Source organism: Lipotes vexillifer, unplaced genomic scaffold (assembly GCF_000442215.2).
Source record: "Lipotes vexillifer unplaced genomic scaffold, Lipotes_vexillifer_v1.1 scaffold374, whole genome shotgun sequence".
NCBI classification, from domain to species: domain Eukaryota; kingdom Metazoa; phylum Chordata; class Mammalia; order Artiodactyla; family Lipotidae; genus Lipotes; species Lipotes vexillifer.
In genome coordinates, this window is record NW_006774696.1 from 644759 (window position 1) to 666672 (window position 21914).

The 21914-nt window shown below is 39.5% G+C and overlaps 2 protein-coding genes across 2 annotated transcripts; both read left to right on the forward strand.

The window, feature by feature from the left end:
• Positions 1–4588: 4588 nt before the first annotated feature.
• LOC103078431 (hibernation-associated plasma protein HP-20-like) lies at positions 4589–6759 on the forward strand. The gene is given in 3 exon segments (XM_007449441.1): positions 4589–4691; positions 5153–5207; positions 6477–6759. Coding segments are annotated over 3 exon segments (441 nt in total).
• Positions 6760–7015: 256 nt separating this feature from the next.
• Positions 7016–21458, forward strand: LOC103078720 (protein HP-25 homolog 1-like). The gene is given in 3 exon segments (XM_007449442.1): positions 7016–7061; positions 19695–19832; positions 21010–21458. Coding segments are annotated over 3 exon segments (633 nt in total).
• Positions 21459–21914: the final 456 nt, after the last annotated feature.

The window sequence follows — 21914 nt, forward strand, 5'->3', positions numbered from 1 at the left end:
GGAAAGAGTTTGGCAGGTATTGATAGGTCTCATGCTGAGGACTTAGACTCTGGGCATCAGAGTATTAAAGCTGAATATATATTTCAAAAGTACATATGTGGGATGTTTCACCACCTGCCATTCTGTCATAAGTCCTCTGTACTAATTTGCATAACTGAGAGTAATTAAATAATAATGACATCATTCAGGGTCACCATTTGACTTCCATTCTTACCCACTTTCACCAGTAGTAAGGCAGAAATAAAATCTATACCTTTGACAAAGTTATGAGAATATGGTCTCCCAGGGTAGATATATTGATATAATATTTTCCATGTGAAAGAAAGAGGGGTAATGGAAAGTAATATAAGAGGTTTAATTCATTATTGTAACTAAGAGTGGGTACACTTACCAAGATTTCCCATGGAGTGAGTGCTTTTTCTTGGTCCAAGCATTCTGATATTATGGAAGGAAGCCTGAAAATCGACTTCTCAGCTATGTTGTTTTCGTCTCACTTGGTTTGATTTTCAAGTTGAGACTAGATGATTTGCAGAATTGATTTCTCTAAATATTTGATCTTCTGGTCTCTCCTGAGGCCAATGTCCTGGTTATATTTTTAACTAGAGAGAAGTTGCTGCAGTTGATATTCACAATGAGGCAATACCATCCATATACATCTGGCTGATTTTACTTGGACGGGTCAAGGTTCAATCTCTTCACATGTGGTCTTTGTCACTGGTGATCCTTGTATGGTCACTTTCTCAATTCATCAAGTGGGGCCTCCTCACTACAAACATTCTAGTACTGTATCAACAAAATATCAGAGCCAGAGTAGGAACAGAGGGAAACTGTCTCAACTTGATCAAAGGCACCTTTATAAAACCTAAAACTAGCAATGTACTTATTGGTCAGAAACTGGATGCTAAGACAAGAAATGGAAATAAAAGGAATAGAGAATGAGAAGAAAGATGTAAAATTGTCATTGTTAGCAGAAGACATGATTGTGTACATATAACATTTTAAAAACAAAAAAGTTGTTTTCCCTTGTATCACCAATGAACATTCAGAACTTGAAATTAAAAAAAAACACACACAGTAGAAGTTACAGTAGTACCAAAAAATGAGATACTTAGGTTAAATCTGGCAAAATATGTATAATATATATATATATATATCAGGAAAACTACAAAACTGCCATGGAAAACATCAAAGAAGATAAATGGAGAAATATTCCATGTTCATGCATTGGTAGACCCAATATTGTTAAGATGTCAATTCATCCCAGCTTGATCTATAATTCAACATAGTTCCAACCCAAATCTCAGTAACCTGTCATATGGGTATCAACACACTGATCTAAAGTTTGTAATAGAAGGTGAAAGACATAGAGGAACACGATACTGAAGAAGCAAAACAAAGCTGGAGGACTCAGGCTACCCAACTTCAAGGCTTATTATAAAGCTACAATAAACAAGACAGTGTGGCTGCATGTGGAGAAGCTTATGTGGTTTGTACTTCCCACTAGCACCAGAGGAAAGGAGCATCTGGACTTTATTATCAGCTGTCCCAAATGTGAAGCAGGAAGGGAAAAGGGAGGAATGAGGCTTAAAAACTATCAGCAAACATCAAAAAATGGGGCTTCCCTGGTGGCGCAGTGGTTGAGAATCTGCCCGCCAATGCAGGGGACACGGCCTCGAGCCCTGGTCCGGGAAGATCCCACTTGCCGTGGAGCGGCTGGGCCCGTGCGCCACAGCTACTGAGCCTGCGCTCGAGAGCCCACGAGCTACAACTGCTGAGGCCCGCGTGCCTAGAGCCTGTGCTCCGCAGCGGGAGAGGCCACCGCGTTGAGAGGCCCGCCTGCTGCAGCGAGGAGAGGCCCCTGCTCACTGCAACTAGAGAAAGCCCATGTGCAGCAGCAACCATGTGCAGCAACAAAGACCCAACGCGGCCAAAAATAAATAAAATAAATTAACACCCCCCCCAAAAAATGAATTACAAAGAAAAAAAAAACATCAAAAAATTGAGTCAGACTGCCCCCCTTTTTTTGGCCGTACCTCGTGGTATGTAGCATCTTAGTTTCCCGACCAGGGATCAAACCCGTGCCCCCTACAGTGGAAGCACAGAGTCCTAACCACTGGACCACCAGGGAATTCCCTCAGACTTCCTTATTATGAATAAGTCGTGTGGATAATATGTATCCTTGATAGGATGTGATGAAAATGACACTCTACCTTTGTATGCCCCGAATCCATAACACTCTCTAACCATGAGGAAAACATTAAACAAATCTCAGTTGAGGAACATTCTACAAAATACTTGATCAGTGCTCTTGAAAACTGTCAATGTTGTCAAAAACAAGAGAAGTCTGAGAATCTACCACAGCCAAGAGGAACCTAAAGGAGACAGACAATTAGATGCAATGTGGTATATTGGATGGAGTCCTGGAAAAGAAGGACTCTAGGAAAAAAAAAATAAGGAAATCTGAAGAAAGTATGGGCTTTGGTTAATGTAATATAAAATAAAAACCAAACAAAATGAATTCACCACCTTTGGAGGATGAAAGGAAATCAATAAAACTGGCAAACAAAAGAAAAACAGTCAAGCATTTGTTCTGCCTTTCTTATATGAATTATACCCCTGGGTAGCCAAATACTAGATGAAGAGTAGAGTCTCACTATCAAATTATTCCAACTACCAAATGAAAAAGATCATAGACAATCAAAAAGTAGACAAAGAGTTGACTGTCTTTATCAAGTTATTCCAACTAATACATGAAAAAACATATTATAGAACATAGAATAACACTGTTTTGAAACAGCAATGAATTAATGGATCTGGGCACCTAGCATCAGTACCTACTAATATCACTAAAAGAAACATAATACCATCTATAGTGTTCTCAAAACGATTGAACCTGAGTCTGGTTGAGCCTGTGGATTCGTCCACTAATGTGTAAGTGGTACACAGAGAACAGAGAAATATTGTGACCTGCATGATGAGTGGGTAATCAACAAAAGCCAGGTAAAAAATAGTCATGGTAGTCATGGTACTGTAATGGCGATTTCAAGAGATGATGCATGAGTAATAATGATAGCTAGACAGACATTGTTTTTCCTATGTGGTGTTCACGTATTAACATTAACGACACTAACTTACATATACTACACGTTGGACTTCAAATAATGGTTGTTTTTGTCCCCAGTGATTAAGTTCTCATGGTTCCCAGTTCTTTGACCTACACAGATTTCTCATCCAGGAGCTTGCTTTCACTGCCTCCTGATCTGAGATTAGGTACAGCAAGAAAGTATTCAAAGAGTAGTAAAGGAGTAAGGAAAATCACACTCTAGAGGTTTGGTTTTACCTGTAGCAGCAGCTGTTGCCATAAGAGATATCTCTGATGGAAACTCGGGGGGTGACCAGGATTCTAGAATCTTCCTAGTCCGAACTCTGGAGCTAGTCAGGGTAGGTGACCTCAAATCCTGCTTATGGTTGAACATTAATCTTATTGTGACCCCAGGTTGGATTGCATGAAAATATTTAAATATTGAAGAGGTGACTTCAAACCTTTAAGAAGTTCCTGCTACGGTGGAGTGCTAACAGGGGCCCCTGCTTCAGATTTAACAGCTGGAGTAACACAGGGATCCTTCACATTGGGAGAAGCCAGCCCAAGAAGAACTAAGTCTCTTTGTCTGAGAATCACTGGTAGGGACCTGATGAAGCTGCAGGAAGGGATGGTCCAGTTGCCTGGTCCCTAGGAGAGGGTGGATTAGGAATAACTGGACTTAATAGGGCACTGAAACCTCCAATGTTGATCATGGAATTTTCTACATATTATTTCTAGGGGCTTCTGCTTTGGGGGACAGGAGAAAAATATAAATAAAAGACAAACAGTCCAGGCTGCTTTTTGTTATTTGCCTAAATATAAGGCATGTTTACAAAAAGGATATAAGGGTAAATTTTTTTTTTTTAAGGATATAAGGCTGAGCACCTGGGGACGGGAAAGGACAGGACCATATAGTGTAGGCATTCATTCATTTATTAACTCATTCAAATAATGGTCCACACTCAGACTAGGATTCAGATCCTACCCCTTTTTCTTTCTGGCTCTCTGGTTTTGGATTGGTCATTATAACTTTCTGAATCTCAATTTTCTTATTTGTGATTGTGGGCCAAGAACTAATCTCTTATATAATTGAAATGGAAATTTGATTTAAAAAATATTGTTTCTAGTATTGTGTCCTGTGCAAAATTGGCAATACCTAGGAGCCTCTGTTAATAATAATTCATATAACAGGCCAATGTTATTTATTAAGTGTTCATTGTGTTCAGTTGATAAAGAGATGGATAAGAAAGGAGATAAATAACATTGAGTGAAATAACATTTGTAAATGAGTAGTGATTTCAGTCTGATGGTTCATAACAGAACAGAGGAATTAAAAGAGCCAGCTAAACTGTAGAGTTTAACATGCTCAATTAGCTGGATCCAAGTATGTGTGATTCCAGAGTCAATGTATAATTTTGACACACCACGCTTTAATTCTACCCACACAAGTTGCATGAGCAAATAACTCCTCTTTGCTTTCTTGTTCTAGGTGTGTGGAGATTCACTATGTCTATTCTGATAGCAAATACTTTCATTGAGTAAATTGGATGCTATGGACCTCCAGGGCCTCCTGGACCTCTGGGGCCTCTTGGAGTTGCAGGTCCTAGAAGTAGGATCTTTTCTTCTGTCTCTTAATTTCCCCTCCCCCTTTCTCTTTGGGTAAAATGTCATAATCTTCATGGTATTGATAGCAAGTAAGAATAGAAAGAATCTGGGGAAACTTATGGACTGCACAAAGGGCTTCTTTAGCAGACTGTTCATTAGCCCAAACCACAGGTCTTATGAAGACTATGGAATCTGACCCAAGTCCAGACCCAGGTTGTTACTTAAGGCAACTGCTCCGTAAGGGTAAGTCAATGTAGTGGAGATGTCAAGAAAACTCGTAGTTGCAGAGGTGGAATCATGCATCAGGAGAGTCTTTCTAGTTAAGAGGGAAAAAAACAAGCTAGTGGAACCTATAGCACATAGTACTATATGAGAAGGTGTGCATTTGATCACAAAGACTGTACCAAGTCCAGATATTATGGGAAAGTTGGCACTCAGTAAGCCCTGCGTATGCTTATGCTCTAGATCCTTCTCACTGGTTACAACGCGGGGTCCCTGGTGTGCTGCTTGTCCTCACTGTGTAGGCTCAAAATGGATGAGTCAGAGTCAAGGTTCTCCAAGTGTTGTCCACAGACCAGCAGCACCAGCTTCACATGAGATATTCTTATAAAATCAAATTTCAGTCTCTACCCCAGATCTAGTCTATGAGAAACTCTGGAGGTGAGCAATCTGTGTTTTAATAAGGGCTCCATGTGAATCTGATGCATGCCAAAGTTTAAGAACCACTCAGAATGGGGAGGCTTTATAAACTGCTGCTTGCAGCTGAGTAAGACAGAGTCAAAGCCTCCCCCATCCCCCAGAGAATCTCACATATTTTGAAAATTTTCTTATAGGGCCATTATTGTCATTGAATATCCATGGGCCCCTATCCTAGGATCAAATGTCTAAGATTTAGTGATTCAGAAGTTTGTTTTTCCTGAAAATAAGAGACCCAGGCTCTTGGATTCAAGAATAGTGTCATGAAGTAAATTGCAGACCCATAAAGTAAGGGGAAAAGAAAAAGTACAGTAAAATGATTTTTGACACTGCCTCTTTATTATGACATTATCCTAAAATCTTATTAGGAGCATAGATCACAGTCCAAAACTTAGAGGCCAGCAGTTATAATCATAAGAGCAAACATAATATTTAATGCTAACTTTTTTCCAGAACAGACCAATGAGAGTATATATCATGACTTGCTTTTGTGGATGATGAAAAAATGGACCCTTACAAATGTTAAGAAACTTGCCCAGGGATGAGATATGACCTACACTATTTCCTTTATAAGCCAAAGCTCACACTCTTAAGCAAGGTAGCATCTTAATCCCCACAGGAAGGCTAATGTAAAATTGACATTCTGATTGATGCATAGCTTGCTCAGATAAAAGTGAAAGAAGTTCCCTGGGGGGCAGGGATGGGGTGGCTAGTGGATAACAAGCTCAAGTTTCCAAGCTCTGAATAAGGATCACCAAATACAAAACTGCAGCAGTCCTGAAGTGGTCAGTACTGGCCTAAGTATAGCATAGCAGTCCTCGAGACTTCGCTCCAGGGAAGGTTCAGCATCTGGATCCAGGAATACCAGACAAAAATAGAGCAAGTACGGGACACTGTATTGAGGACACTGATAGCACAGGGGGAGCTAGGACAGGAATTGAAGCTCCAGATATTAGAGTCTAGACAGAACAACCTGCAGAGCAGTGCATCTCAAGTTCAGTGTGTGAAATCACACCACCACCAGTGCATTCTGGAAGGATACACGCTCCTCTAAGGTATCAGTTTCTCATAGACTGTTCTGTGTTCCTCCTAGGTCCTGCAGGATTCCTGGAAATTACTATTTCGACTTTGATGTAGAGCTTTGCCACTGCAAGGTGAAGGTTTGGCTAATGACGAACCAAAGCCAAGTTTTGGAAAAGGATCTGATGGCCAAAAAAGTGTATGTTAATATCTCTGGTGCTATAATTATGCTTCTGAAAAAGGGGGACAAGGTGTGGCTAGAAGCAGAAGTTGAAACTGAGAAACCAAAGCGAGCAGAAGTCACTATCTATTTCTCAGGTTTCCTGAATTCGTCCCTGAAACTAAGCCTCTTGTGAGTCTGCAGCCTGAAAAGGAATAAAGCCAGTTTCTAATTTCTGAAATCTTGGATTTCTTTCATTCCCCATTCTGAGAAAAATAATTGCATGAAAAAAAAAAGGCATTTCTGCTTTCATTAAAGCTGGGGCTTGAAAGATGTTATCAGAATCAGGAAATTAACTTGTTCAAACAACCCCATCCTCAAGACCAAGGCCATTCCTATTTACACCATCCCGACTAGAGTTGTTGCCGAAATATCGGCTTCCCTGTGCACCGATGCCGAACAAAAATATGGAGACAGAGATTTTGGAGGAAAAGAGAGGTGGCTTTATTTTTCTGCCAGGCAGAAGGGGGGACACAGCTGAAGAGGTGAAGGTTTATGTTTTGATTTGAGCGCGCTAACATCTAACGTCTAAAGTCTGTTACCAACTGCTGGGGCCAAAATGGGAAGTGCTTCCTCTAAGGTTCCACCCCAACCTGGGAACCCTTACGGAAAATTTTAAATGACTAGTCGACCAATAGCTATGATCCAATGACAAAGAAAAATGGCCTGAAAATGGGTCTCCTACAATTAGATCTTTATTGCCACAGGATGGGAAAAATGGACTGAGATTCCCTTATGTTCAGGACTTTATGCCCCTTTTATTATAATCCTGCTCTAGGTGGCTCCATAATCAAAGGACTGAGGAATCAGAAAAAAACAACAACAAGAAAACACTCTCCAACATTCTAAATGATCCTCTTCTAACTTCTCCCAACTCTCAGGGTAAGAGAGGAGCCAAGTTCCCTCACTCCTTCAGATTTTTCTGACCAAACTAAGACCCCACCTCCCCAGAGGGACAATCCCTGTTGGGACATTTTATCAGCCAGTCTGCCCCTGTTATCAGAGCCAATTTGAGCACTATCTGATTTAAATTTTAGCTATGAAACCATGACCACAGAAAGAGAAAGATGATTTTTGACAGTATGGCCACAATATTCTTTAGACTCTGGAGAAAATTGGTTAAAATAAAACTGTTCTTAAAATTGCAAAACGAATTATTTTTGCATGTGCAATTAGAAAAAGCTAGCTTGTTAAAATACTTTTCTTCAAAATTCTGACCCTGAGAGAACAAAAATATGCCTAGGACAAAGCTTGAAGTTAACTCTTATCATGTCGTTGAGCTACAAACATAGCCCACTTTGCCTGAGATTTCAGCCTTGCGTTAATTAATAGAACTTCAAGCCAAGAAAAACAAAAAACGGCAAAGAGACATTTTAAATCTCAAGTAGAAACTATGAGATCTCTGTCTGTCTGGATATATGTGTATGTCTCAGCATGTGTTTTTGTCTTTGGATAATGTTACTGAGATTAATTTGTAAATGAGCTCTATTTAATTGGCTTAAAAGAAAAGTAAGTGCTTACAAATCAAACAATTCTAAATACAAGAAAAATTAAATAAATTTCAGGTTCAAATGAACTGGGAAATATTCAATATTAAATTAATACCTGTTTTTTTTTTTTTTGTAAATTTATTTATTTATTTATTTTGTCTGTGTTGGGTCTTCGTTGCTACGCACAGGCTTTCTCTAGCTGGGGTGAACGGGGGCTACTGTTCGTTGCGGTGCTCGGGTTTCCCATTACAGTGGCTTCTCTTGTTGTGGAGCACGGGCTCTAGGCACGCAGACTCAGTAGTTGTGGCGCACTGGCTTAGTTGCTCTGCGGCATATGGGATCTTCCTGGACCAGGGCTCAAACCCGTTAGGGTGGATTCTTAATCACTGCGCCACCAGGGAAGTCCCTAATACCTGGTATTAATGTTTAAGTTTCTTGATCTAATTAATATAGACATGTCTTTCAAGCCATCAACATTAAGTATAATACTTTCATTGTGCTTAGGTTTAATATAAACTAAATAAGATCTTATTATATTTGTTACAAATTTGTCAGCAATGAAAATAACTCGATAAGAAGAAACTTTTAAGAAAAAAATTACAAGTGAGATAAGAGCTTTGGGTGAACTCTTTAGGAATAATTATGTTTTAAGAATATTTACTTAAGAATGATCTCTCCAGATATTTGACAACTTGAAAATTTAGAGTTGTGTTAAGTTAAAGGATGGAAGTTTATTAAATAACGAAGCCATTTCCAAATAAAATAAGATACTGAAACATTAATTACTGAACACTGGCTTCCTTTTACAGAGAAACAAAAGGTTTAGAACTATTAAAAAATGTGTTTGGTGCCACACTGAGATATTTTCTATAAGAAAGCACATTCTTCAAAAATTATTATTTGGATGTATGTTTACCAATCTACAGAGTGCTGATATAAAGGACAGTTCATGGTTGCTTAAGGAGAGTAGGATGTATGTTTTTAGTAAAGAAGGTATGAGGAATGGAATTGCAGTTTATTAAGAGAAAAGGAAGTAGGTCTAACTTACAGGTGGTTGTCTCTGAATGGGAAAATAAAGTGATGGATACAGAAAGTGATAAAAAAGTTTGTGGAAAGTGGACCCTGAGAAAGGAGTTTTATGCATGGTAAAAATTTTCTTAAGATGTTGAACTGCCTTGGATGACAGATTTTAAGCTTCTTTACCTTTTAAGTGATCAGTTCGATATTTGCCCTTAAAATCTTTTTTTTTTAATTTAATTAATTAATTTATTTTTATTTGTGGCTGAGTTGGGTCTTCGTTGCTGTGCGTGGGCTTTCTCTAGTTGCGGTGAGCGGGGGCTACTGTTCATTGCGGTGTGTGGGCTTCTCATTGTCATGGCTTCTCTTGTTGAGGAGCACAAGCTCTAGGCGTGCAAGCTTCAGTAGTTGTGGCACGTGGGCTCAGTAAGTTGTGGCTTGCGGGCTCTAGAGCTCAGGCTCAGTAGTTATGGTGCACGGGCTTAGTTGCTCCGCAGCATGTGGGATCTTCCCAGGCCAGGGCTCGAACCCGTGTCCTGTGCATTGGCAGGCAGATTCTTAACCACTGCACCACCAGGGAAGCCCCTTTTAAAATCTTTTATTGTTACTTTGGCTAAGTGAATAACTATTGTTTCACAGTGATGTATGATCTTATCTGACTGTTTTAAACCCTTTTGATTTTTTTGATAAAACTTCCCAAATCAAGTTGTGAAGAAGTTTCTTTGACCTCTAGCTAACTTTGGGGTTCTTCAAAGGGCCCCTGAAACATCCCAAAGAGAGATATTACATTAATTTGGTTCATTTGGTTATGTTAAAAGTACACAGGAAGTATTGTCAAATACTTGTGTAATAAATCTTCTTAGGTTATATTGTATGGTAATTGTTACTAATATAAATATTCTAGAAATTATATGGAGTTTCAAAAAAAATTCTAATATGTCCTGATAAAATGTTATCAGTCATAATTCTAGTTATTATCTTAAGTGTCATATGTTACAACAGTAACCAAGTTACCTTGTTAATTACATTGTAGTCAGATTTTAAACTTGCCTTAAGTCTATAAAGTAGACACTTACGGTTTCACTCTGATGCCTTTGCAAAAATGCTTCCTCTTCAAGATTTATAAAAAGGACTTTTGGGGCTTCCCTGGTGGCGCAGTGGTTGAGAATCTGCCTTCTAATGCAGGGAATGCGGGTTCGAGCCCTGGTCTGGGAAGATCCCACATGCCGCGGAGCAACTAGGCCCGCGAGCCACAACTACTGAGCCTGCGCGTCTGGAGCCTGTGCTCCGCAACAAGAGAGGCCGCGATAGTGAGAGGCCCGCGCACCGCAGTGAAGAGTGGCCCCCGCTCGCCGCAACTAGAGAGAGCCCTCGCACAGAAACGAAGACCCAACACAGCCAAAAATAAATTAATTAATTAATAAAAAAAAAAAAAAAGAAAAAGGACTTTTGGATAAATACAAGTTTCTGACTTTCAGACCATAATGCTAAACTGGATATAAAGAAGCTCTTCTCCTCAAGCTACTTATGGTTTACAGCAACTTGATAATTTACACCTATGGGTAAAATTAAAACATTTATCTTTTCTCTCTATCTACTGCCTCCAGAGATTGGAAACTCTTAGGTCCCCAGCACCTTTATCAGATAAATTAGGAAGGCTACCTCACTAACAGGTACAGAAATCTCAAGGTATTTTGGGGACCTTGAAAAGGGAGGAATTCACCTAGATCTGGTAAGTGAAATCTGTGACAAGCCCCTAGTGTGACTTTCCTGAGAGGTCTTTTAAAAGTTTAGTCTGAGATTCCTTATAAAAGTGTCAGCAAGCAAAAAGCCTATATGATCAATTACAGTTATATAAATCATCAGGCCAAGTTTATTGAGACCAGTCTGAAATTTGGTTCCCCCTCTCTGTTAAGAGAACAAAGTTTTCTGGGAATGCTGCTTTAATAACAGACTATGTAAATTTCTTTGCCTTTAAGTGATTTACATTTGCTTTTAAAATCTTTTGTTACTTTGGTAAAGTAAATAAGTATTATTTCACAATGATCTGTGAAGATTATGGCACATGTAGGTAAAGTTCATTCTGCTTCCACAAAAATTACCCCCTCAGTGTCAGACTTTTGCCATCCTGATGTCCTTAAAACATGACAACAGTCTACTCCTAAATCAGGGAATTTAAAATGGGTAAACATTAGCTGTCAAACAAGCAGGGCTGTGGAAAATCCAAGACGGCTGCTTGGCTTTTTCCAGCTCCATGACAAACCTCAATTTTATTTGATGGGATAAAGCCTTCCCTGGCTGCAGGGTTAATGCCCTCACAATGAAGTAAAAAAATTATGTTTTACTGAATATTAAATTCTAGTTTTGTTAATTAAGGTCTGTGTTTACCAAGACTCACTTCCCAGATAGTTCCTTGCTATTATGTTATATTGCTAAAAAGTTTACTTGAATTATTAAAGGACACTCTAAGTTTGTATCTAAAGCTTATCTCAGTAATCTATCTTTGGATGAAGATCAGATGGCCCACGACCTACAACCAGGGGATTTATACATACTGGAAAAGACATAATTTAAAGGACTATCTCCAAACTGGATGGAAGTACCCTTATCAGGTACTCTTAACTAGCTCATACACAGTAAAACTAAAGGGAATTAACTCTTGGATTAATTTCCACTCACAAAGGGCCCCTGTACTGGACTGGCCTATAGAGAGGACGGGTGACCTCAAAATCACCTTAAAACAACGCTCAAACAGAGGAGAAGCGACACTCACAGCAGGATGAGAAAAAGACAACATCAGAAGTAGACAGCTGACCAAAGATCCTGGACCTGACTCATCTGCTCATTTATAATGTTTTCTTGACTTCTTGGACCTTTGCATATGAATCAAATGTTTTTCTATCATAGGCATGATCCTATGCTCGTTTTAAAAATCCGTCCAATTGTTGGGTTTGTGGCCGATTACCCATGTCTAGTACTTCTGGGTTATTTGAGTGGATTTCTCCACTCCAAGGCTCTAATTGGTTGACTCTTAGGAAATTTATCTTAAAAGGAAAATTATAGTCATGTTCAGGCCACTACTGATATGACTAGATGAGATCCCCTCACCCCACCAATTAACAATACCTGCTCTGACCCTGACCATAAACATGAATTTTCCTCTATTACTCAAAATTCAATCAGAGCAATAAGCAGAATTTCAGCCAAGGAATAAAGCCTCCCACAATTATGGGATGGATTTATGTAATTAACACCAGGCTATGGTAATTTAGGTTTAAAGGGTCCTCTATGCTGGGAACAATTAAATCATACTAAGGATAATCAGTCTAGTAACACTAGGAAACTGGGCTGAGTACCTTATGGACAATGCCAATTATAATTTCCCTGAAGAATAGGGATTGGTACAAAAGAGACTAAGTCAGACGACCTGGGATATACTGGACTGTACTCTATGGAAGTTCTTAGCGTAATTCTTACTTATGACTTTATTAATACTGCCAGCTATGTTATTTGTATTCTGCCTATTTCAAAAAATTGTTTCTTATGCTACCAAGTGTGTGACTGAGCCTCTGATAAAATGATGATATATAGTTTCATGTGAGATCAATGACTGCAGTAGTCTAACTCTAGATATGAGAAGAAGCAACAAGAGGGAATATTGTCCTGGACCATAAGAGACTAGGAAGACTGGTGGTCCAGAGACTTTTGGATACTAGTAAAGGCCTAGACCAGTAATAGCACATGGAGTGGCCTATCAGCAAAATCTTTGCCAGACCTGGGAATGATCATTCCTAGCACCGTGGGACAAAATGGTCATGAAATGCCCCAAACCATGGTTGAAATTATGACCATAAAGGGGCCCTGCTGACTGAAAACTGACACTTGCCATCTGCTTCTACAAGGATTAAATCATGAGGTGCTGTAGCTGGCGACCTTCAACACCCACTACAAGGAGTTCAGGGTGGAGATCTGAAATGAGGCCCTCTGTGCTCTGGGAAAAACTCACAGGACAGGCCTTCAGAGAGTTAAATACTTTCAGAAGATTTTATGAGCCCCAATTCTTGCATCTTCTCAAACCTAGAGAAACACTTCATTAACGGTGACACTATGGTGTGATTTTAGGCAAGTCCTTTTATTGCTAAGAACTTGAGTTTTCTGAGCTGTGTTAGATTTGGGATGTCACCAGCCATTCTCAAAACAATGTCTGCTGGCAGCTGGTAAGTGCAACCTTACTTCTTAAAGGTCTCCTCTTGTAACTATTATACTTTTAGATGATAAAATTACTTTAGATCATTTGTTAACAAAAAGAGAAAACACATGTAGTGACCAATAGCTCCTGTTATTTATATGTTAATACCACATCAAAGGTTAACACCTACTTTGATGAAACTAGATAACCTGCTACCTGGCTACACATCTCCCCAAAGTGCCAGGCCTAGACTGGGTTTCAGGTTTATTCTCCTAAAAAGAAATGAGATCTATTTTGTCTATTAATGTTCAGGTTGTCACTCCTCCAAATACTTCTAACAGGGTCTGTTACACCTACATCAATCACACTGGGCTAATAATAGAAGAGGACATGAAATTATATATATGAACACACCAAATGGCTCCATTCCTTTAGACAGGGTAACCCAAGCGCTGACTCTATCTAGATCAGGATCAAAATTACTACCAAACGTAACACGGCTCTTAATCCTGCATGGGCCCCCAGCTACAATAATTCTTTTACTAATCTTTGGCCTCTGTTTTTTTAAACTACTTGTTAAATTCTGTCTCTTCCGGATTACAATAGGTTCACATCAAGATAATGGTGATGCAGAGATTCTGGCCATTTCTCAGAACAGATCCTGCCAAAACAACAACAGAAGTCACCCTGGGGCCCTTAATAAGACAGGGCAAGAGCTCCGTGACCCCAACTAGGTAGGGTCTACAAGCCCCATGCCAGCCTGAAAAAGCTACAGAAGACAGACCATCATCCCTCATCCTCCCAAAAAAAGATTTCTTGGGGTTCATGTCTCAGGGGGGGATTTGAAATAGGAGGTAGATGGGCCCCTGGGCCGGACAGCTGATGTTTGTCAAGTGGAGGAAAACTGAAGTTTTGTCCTCAGCCAGACAAGAATGACACCTGTTTCCCTTCCTCCATTGATATGGAGGGAATGAGCTAGCAGTGGGGAATTTGTTGCAGCAAAAATAGAAATGAAGTTTTCCCTCTCTTGAGAACAAGGAAAATAAAGGGAACAGTGAACAGGCTAGAGAAGAAACATAACCTGGCCTGAAAGAGTTAATCACTCCTAGTTGTTTTTTTCTTTTTTTTTTAACTGTTACTAATCTGTAGTGTCTGTAACTAGATTTGTACATCACAAAGCTAACCTATTACTCTTTAGCACTATGTGAATTACATCCTGCACTCCCTTGTAGCAAATCATCCCTTGTAGCATTTCAGAAAAAAAAGGGTCGTAGGCGGATAACCCAGAAACTAAGGGACCCAATTACCAGGCTGCCTGACTGCCAGCTGTGACTGTTTTGGAATAATGCAAGAAGAATGCAAGACCTTCCCTACTTTGATCCTTATCATATACCCCAGACTGCAAGCCCCATGTATAAAGTCTTCTCCGATTCCCGAAGGAGCCGGGGGCGGGAAGACAGGAATAAAGACACAGACCTACTAGAGAACGGACTTTAGTATATTGGGAGGGGGAAGGGTGAGCTGTGACAAAGCAAGAGAGAGGCATGGACATATATACACTACCAAATGTAAGGTAGATAGCTAGTGGGAAGCAGCCACATAGCACAGGGAGATCAGCTCGGTGCTTTGTGACCACCTAGAGGGGTGGGATAGGGAGGGTGGGAGGGAGGGAGACGCAAGAGGGAAGAGATATGGGAACATATGTATATGTATAACTGATTCACTTTGTTATAAAGCAGAAACTAACACACCATTGTAAAGCAATTATACCCCAATAAAGATGTTAAAAAAAAAAAATCTCTATCTCCGTATTTCTGTTCGGCATCGGTGCACAGGGAAGCCGATATTTCGGCAACAGAGTTCATTGGACCCCAATTCATCGAGAAAATGTGATCAATGTACTCTCTCCACTTGCCCTAGTCACATCCTATCTTTTTTCAGAGTTTTTATGTGCCTGAAGATCTTATTCTCTGTACATTCTTCCATGTAAATAATTTTCTGTTACTCACCCCATAGGCTCTGTCAAGCTTATTTGCACTGCTGAAGGGGGCCGAGGCAAAACTGGAATTTTCCCTTTCCAGTAATAAAGGATAAGTGATTGTGATCATTCCTGTTTTTGAAACATGAGAATGATTTAAAATATTGTATTAGAAAAAGTGACAATAGCTGCTATAACAGATCCACTTATAAATCTCAGTAGCTGAACACAGTGCTCACAAAAATTCTGCAAGGGTATTTCTGAAAAAAAGGGTGAATCTCTTCCACGTGGTAAGAGAACCAAGGTCCTTCCTTCTTGTGGATGGGCATCTTCTTCCTCATTGCTTCTAGGTTCTCCACTTTCAAAGTAGCAGAAGAGAAAAGAAGATGGATGGGAATACATGGGAGAAATCTATGGACAAGTCTTTCAAGTGGCTCCCATTCTGAGTGCTGATACTGTGTGGGTTGGAAGCCAGTTGTATGGTCCCTACTAACTGCAAGGTGAAGAGAGTTTACATAAGCAACCAAGATAAAGGAGAAGCAGTCTGGGTGAACAGCTATCCAGTCTCTGATATAGAGATAGAGATAGAGATATACATCTATCTATATGTATACAGATATTCTATTCGCCTTAATAGCATTTCAAAGCTAACACTATGTTAAGAAAGATACAAGGCTGAGTTTAGAGGGGAAACCTGATGCCAGAGAAGTAAAAGGAAATTAAGACACAGAAGCTGCTTTTTCCCCACAGAAGGCATTTTCCAATATGTTCATACATGAGCAGCCATTTAGTCACTTTATGGGACAATGAGGATAGAAGTAATGACCCAGGAAGTCTCCAACTTGAGGAGTCTCATGAAAAACCCTCCAGGGACTAAACTCTGCAAGGATTAGACCAAGATAAGAAAGAAACAGAACTAAATCTTCTAAATTTTTCCAACTAGAAGGGAATAGAGGGAATGTGTAAGGGGAATAATATTGCCTTGGTTTCACGTGAAGCAAATGAAAATACAATGTAACTGCTATGTAAATAGTTGTAAATACAATGTAAATGCAATGTAAATACAGTTGACCCTTGAATAACACCAGTTTGACCTTTGATTTTAATATGAAATTAATGTCAAACCATTCAAATTAAATCAAGGTCATTATGACATAAATAAACAAAACAATGGAGAGTGAGAAAATCCATTATATTTTTCAATTATGTTTTAAAATTTTAAACTATAATGCTCATAATCAAACCAGTAGTATAATACATTGCTCTACATGTTAAAATTTTCTTTGTCTCTTTACCATTCTTTAGTATCTGTCTCCGTTTCTATTTTTCTTTGTCTTGATTTTATCCCCAATTGTGTTTCACTGTGACTATCCCTGTGTTTACTGTTTATTCCCATTGAGCTGTTTTCTGTCCCTTTCCAGATCTCTCTTGACTTATGTCCTTCTTGATCATCCTTGTTCATTATCTTCCAACTGAGTTTACTTCCCTACCTTCAACAATATCAACTGATATGATATAAAGTATGGGTTTTTTTGTTTTTGTTTTTGTGTTTTTTTGAAGAAGATGTTGGGGGTAGCAGTTTATTTATTTATTTTTGCTGTGTTGGGTCTTCGTTTCTGTGCGAGGGCTTTCTCTAGTTGCGGCGAGTGGGGGCCACTCTTCATTGCGGTGTGTGGGCCTCTCACTATCACGGCCTCTCTTGTTGCGGAGCACAGGCTCCAGACGCACAGGCTCAGGAGTCGTGGTCACGGGCCTAGTTGCTCCACGGCATGTGGGATCTTCCCAGACCAGGGCTCGAACCTGTGTCCCCTGCATTAGCAGGCAGATTCTCAACCACTGCGCCACCAGGGAAGCCCCTACAGTATGTTTTTGATAGTATCTATTGTTATTAATTATTAATGTTTGAAATATCCAATCAGTGTTTTTAAAGCATTTTAGTTGTTTGCCTCCCCCTGCACACAACTCTTCTATCTCTGTCTCTCAAACTTCCTCTGATTCCACAAAGAATTTGTGAGAGTTGGCCCGAATTCACATATTATCATAGGACAATATAAACAAATACAGGAGTATAGATTTTTTTAAGAAAACTTATAGCAAAGCCCAAAACAAGTAGGCTAAAATGAGGACTGAAGGAAATAAGGTGTAGGTATCAAGACAGTTTTTGAAATTTAGATGAAAGTTTGTATCCAAGCTTTATGATGAAGAAATACAGAACAAAACATAGTCACTTATGCAAATTATATTAATATAGTTTGTTAAGGTCATGCCTACTTCTTTCTTGAGGGTCTTGAACTTAGGGCAAGAGGAAATCATTTTCCTGGATTTTCATTTATGGACACCAAGTAAGTTAAGCCACAAAGTCCTCAGCAACTTTCCTCATCACAATAAATTCAATGAAAGGTTTCCTTTTATAGTCAGTTTATTGCCCTAGCATTATATTTTTAGAATAAGGCTAGTTTAGCTCAGCAAAATCAACTGAATGTATGATTTTAATTTAATTCTCTGTGTGGCCTTTGTGTGTTTGTATGTATGTATGTGTGAGTATGTGTGTGTATCTATTTTGGGATCAGTAGGAATGGAATGGGGGAGTCAGTGACTGTAAAAAAAAGTTGTTGCCCACTTATATCCCCCAAGACATAGACAATCCAGCACCATATTTGTGTGAAAGAACAAATCACCCAAGAATCTGGAGATGTGCATTTCAATCCTCGTTCCATGCTCAAAAACTAAGAGCCTGGAGAAAGTACAGCCATCACCTTTTCTAGGCCTCAGTTTCTCCTTCTCTACATGATTGCATGTGATACCAAGCCCCCCACTATTTCGTGGAGGAGTTTGGGAAATGTGAAGCAATGGAATGTGCCAAAATGTTCAAGATATCCTCACAGCTGTTTTTAAATTGTTTTGAGATATATCCTTAGTTTTCATGTAATAGATTGTCAAAACTCTTTGAATTAACCTTCTCTCTGGTTTTAAAATCAGAATAGCACTCTCCCTGTAAGATAGCAAGAAGAATAAAAGTAATAAGGGATAATTTTAAAGATACATATATAAAGATATATAAAGTACCTGCTAGACTCCAGACAAAGAATATACACATATCTTCTTGAAACTTTAAAACTATTAAACAAGGCAAGCAGATGCTCCCAGCATCCTTCTATAGATGTGGCTGGGAGAGAAGTTAGGTGACTGCCCTAAGGTCGCCCAGAATGGAGGTAACAATGCTAGGATTTGAATCCACATCCTCTGACTTTAAAAATATGCCCATAAATTAGCATACTTCCTTTCATAAGTTAACTTCAGCTTTGGAAGAGCATCTTTTGAATCAGAAATTAAGGCCAAAAAGTGATGAATATCTTTCTTTTCTTTTCTTTTCTTTTTTTTAACATCTTTATTGGGGTATAATTGCTTTACAATGGTGTGTTAGTTTCTGCTTCATAACAAAGTGAATCAGTTATACATATACATATGTTCCCATATCTCTTCCCTCTTGCGTCTCCCTCCCTCCCACCCTCCCTATCCCACATGAATATCTTTCTTGAATTAGAAAGGATATTCTAAAAGTTGTGGTTACTGACTGATAATTTAACAGTTAGAAGCACTCTACTTTCAAGAGCATATTAATCGTGTTAAAGTTGATTGTGTTTCTTGACACAAATTTCTGTAGTTGTTGCATACATTTGTAACCCATAAAAGTTGATTATTGAGGGCAAGTAGAAGATTCAATGTGTCATAAAGGAGAAAATATAACAAGTGCATTAACAGAAGCTAGTATAATGCAAGCATATTGATCTCATTGGCTTGGTACTTCAAAGTGGAATGAAGGCTACTGCACTAAGTAAAAGTTTTAGGGTAGTGGGAAGTAACAGTTGGCTAATTCAGTATCTGGCATTTGTCGATTCATTTACCATCAAAGAACTATTTGTCATATATCTTCTATGTTCGAAGCCCATCCAAGAGATAAAGCAATAAGACAATATAAAATGACACATAGGCAAATCGGGTGCTTATTCATCATCATAAGAAGATTAATCACACCAATTATTTAAAGATCACTGCTAAACAGATGGCAGGAGGCTCTGAGTCCATGAGAGAGGAACTCGGGGGTTTGCATGAGATTGAAAAAGCAGCATGGGTTTCAAATAGGATGAGTTAGCTGATTTTCTTGGATTTTGCTGTGTTTGACTTGAAAGCATCTCAATTCAAAGTGCCTCCTGATCTTGTCTGTATGAGTCACAGCACTGATACATGTAGCATTTCATGGAACTAAAGACCAAAATAACATCAGTTTCTTGGAACTGTGAACGTAACTTGACACAATTTATAGCACAATCTCTTTAAGAGAGGCTGATCCATCTTCCAAACTATTTGAAACTTCATTCATTTTTCTTCTGCTTCAGGTTTCTGGGTTTTAGCTTTATTTGTCCTGTTACTTGTGGCCGATGTCAAATCTTCAGCAGATTCTCAGCTATGTGCACCTTGTGGACCCCGAGGGCCTCCAGGACCCAGGGGTCCTCCAGGGCTACTTGGTTTAGCAGGTGGAAAAATAAATGCAATTGCTCTCTTAGCCTCTCATAGTTTCTCTTTGACTGCAATGTTCATAGATTCAGTGAAATCTTCCAGGTGATCTGATGAGAATATTGGTCATTGTGGTAAGCCATTTCTTGGTAACAACTGACCATGGTCTCTTTTTCTGAACTCTTAAGAGTCATAGGATTCGTCTACTAAGACGGCTTCCAACCACCAAGAAATCTGTGTGCTCAAACACCTCTTTAGACACACTGGATGTACACTCCAAATTGAGACATAACTCCATCTCTAGACTAGTGTAAAGCACTCCTATTGGTGTCATACAGTGTAGGCGTAAGCCGAGGTTCATACAGTGATACCAGAGTCATGTGGGCAGCAGATACATTGACTTCCTGTTCTCTTGTCATCTGCTGAGAGGTGTGCTGGGCTAAGCTCCCACAGAGATCCCATCCGCTTTGAATACTTGTACTGAACCTCTAAGGCAAAGGTTTTGAAATCTGGCTGAGCATCAGAATCACATGTTAAACATGTAGGTTCCTAGTCTCCATCCTCAGAGATTCCTCTAAAGGCCCGCAGTGTAGACTGGCCCTGAGTAACTGGGGACCAGGGGTGGGATGGTGTTCCACAACTGATTCTAATAAACAGGCATATTTGGATACCACTCTTCAAAATTCCCATTTAGTTCTGGCAATAGTATGATCCCTGGATTTGTCTGGGTAACTTCCAATAGTGATCCTTAATACTCAGCCTTATAGTAAAGATATATATATATTAATATATATACTAATATATAATTCATATACTAATTCATTCAGTTATTCACTTATTGAACATATTTTGAGTGCTAATTTTACAACTGATACTATGACATTTAGAAGGAAAATTAAGTAAGATGCCTCGTTCCCAGTATGGATAAGGAGACAGTCACTTAAGGGAGGGATTACAATTCTTTGTGGTAATTATTTATACCTATTGTAACAATCAATACCAGATGTGGTACAAGGAGATAGAACTTTTCCAAATCTGGAGGAGACAAGAGAGCCTTCTGGAAGCAGTGATGCTTGAGCTAGGCTCTGACCAGTGAGAAGAAAGGTAGGAAGGAAAAAGCAATTCATGTATTAATACTTTGAAAAATACAAAACCTTAAATTCTATCATTCTTTTTTCTGCTTATTTTGGGATCTAGGACCCCCAGGTGTAACAGGACCAAGAGGTATACCTGGGGTGCCTGGAGCAGTTGAGAAACGCCCCTGTCTACCTCAATCTGCCTTTTCTGTCTAGCTGAGTGGGCCTCTCCCAGGACCCTCCCAGCCCATTGTCTTCCAGGAAGTTCTGTACAACCGTCAGGGCCACTTTGACCTGGCCACTGGAGTGTTCACCTGCGGCGTCCCCGGTGTGTACCACTTTGGCTTTGACATTGCGTTGTTTCAGAATACTGTCAAGGTGAGTCTCATGCGGAATGGCATCCAGATCTGGGACAAATGAGCAGAGGCCAAGGACAGCCATGAGCAAGCTTCAGGAAGCAAGCTGGAGAAAGGGGACAGGGTCTGGCTGGAGTCTAAGCTGGACAAAGAAGAATCTGAAAAAGGAACTACTCACACTGTGTTTTATGGGTTTTTGCTCAATGGAAATTAGGACAGCTAGGGGTAACTGCATGGTTCTCTCCCTCATGTAACACTGAATTTAAGAAAAGAAACCTCCTACTCCTCTCATCCCAAATGGCCTAGGATGAAGAGTTCACAAAATCAGTAATGACCAAGTTGAACAAAATGAATGTATTACCAATCGCTGAAACCCATAAAGACTCATGGTTCATCAATTTGTCAATAATTTCTTATTTGTGATTCCCAAAATTCAAGATCCTAGGTGGCAAAAATGTGGGGAGGGGCATCCCTGGCAGTCCAGTGGTTAAGACTTCACCTTCCAATGCAGGGGGTGCGGGTTCGATCCCTGGTCGGGGAGCTAAGTTCCCACATGCCTCCTGGCCAAAACAAAAACATAAAACAGAAGCAATATTGGGACAAATTCAATAAAGACTTTTAAAAAATGGTCCACATCAAATAACAAATCTTTTTTAAAAAATGTAGGGAA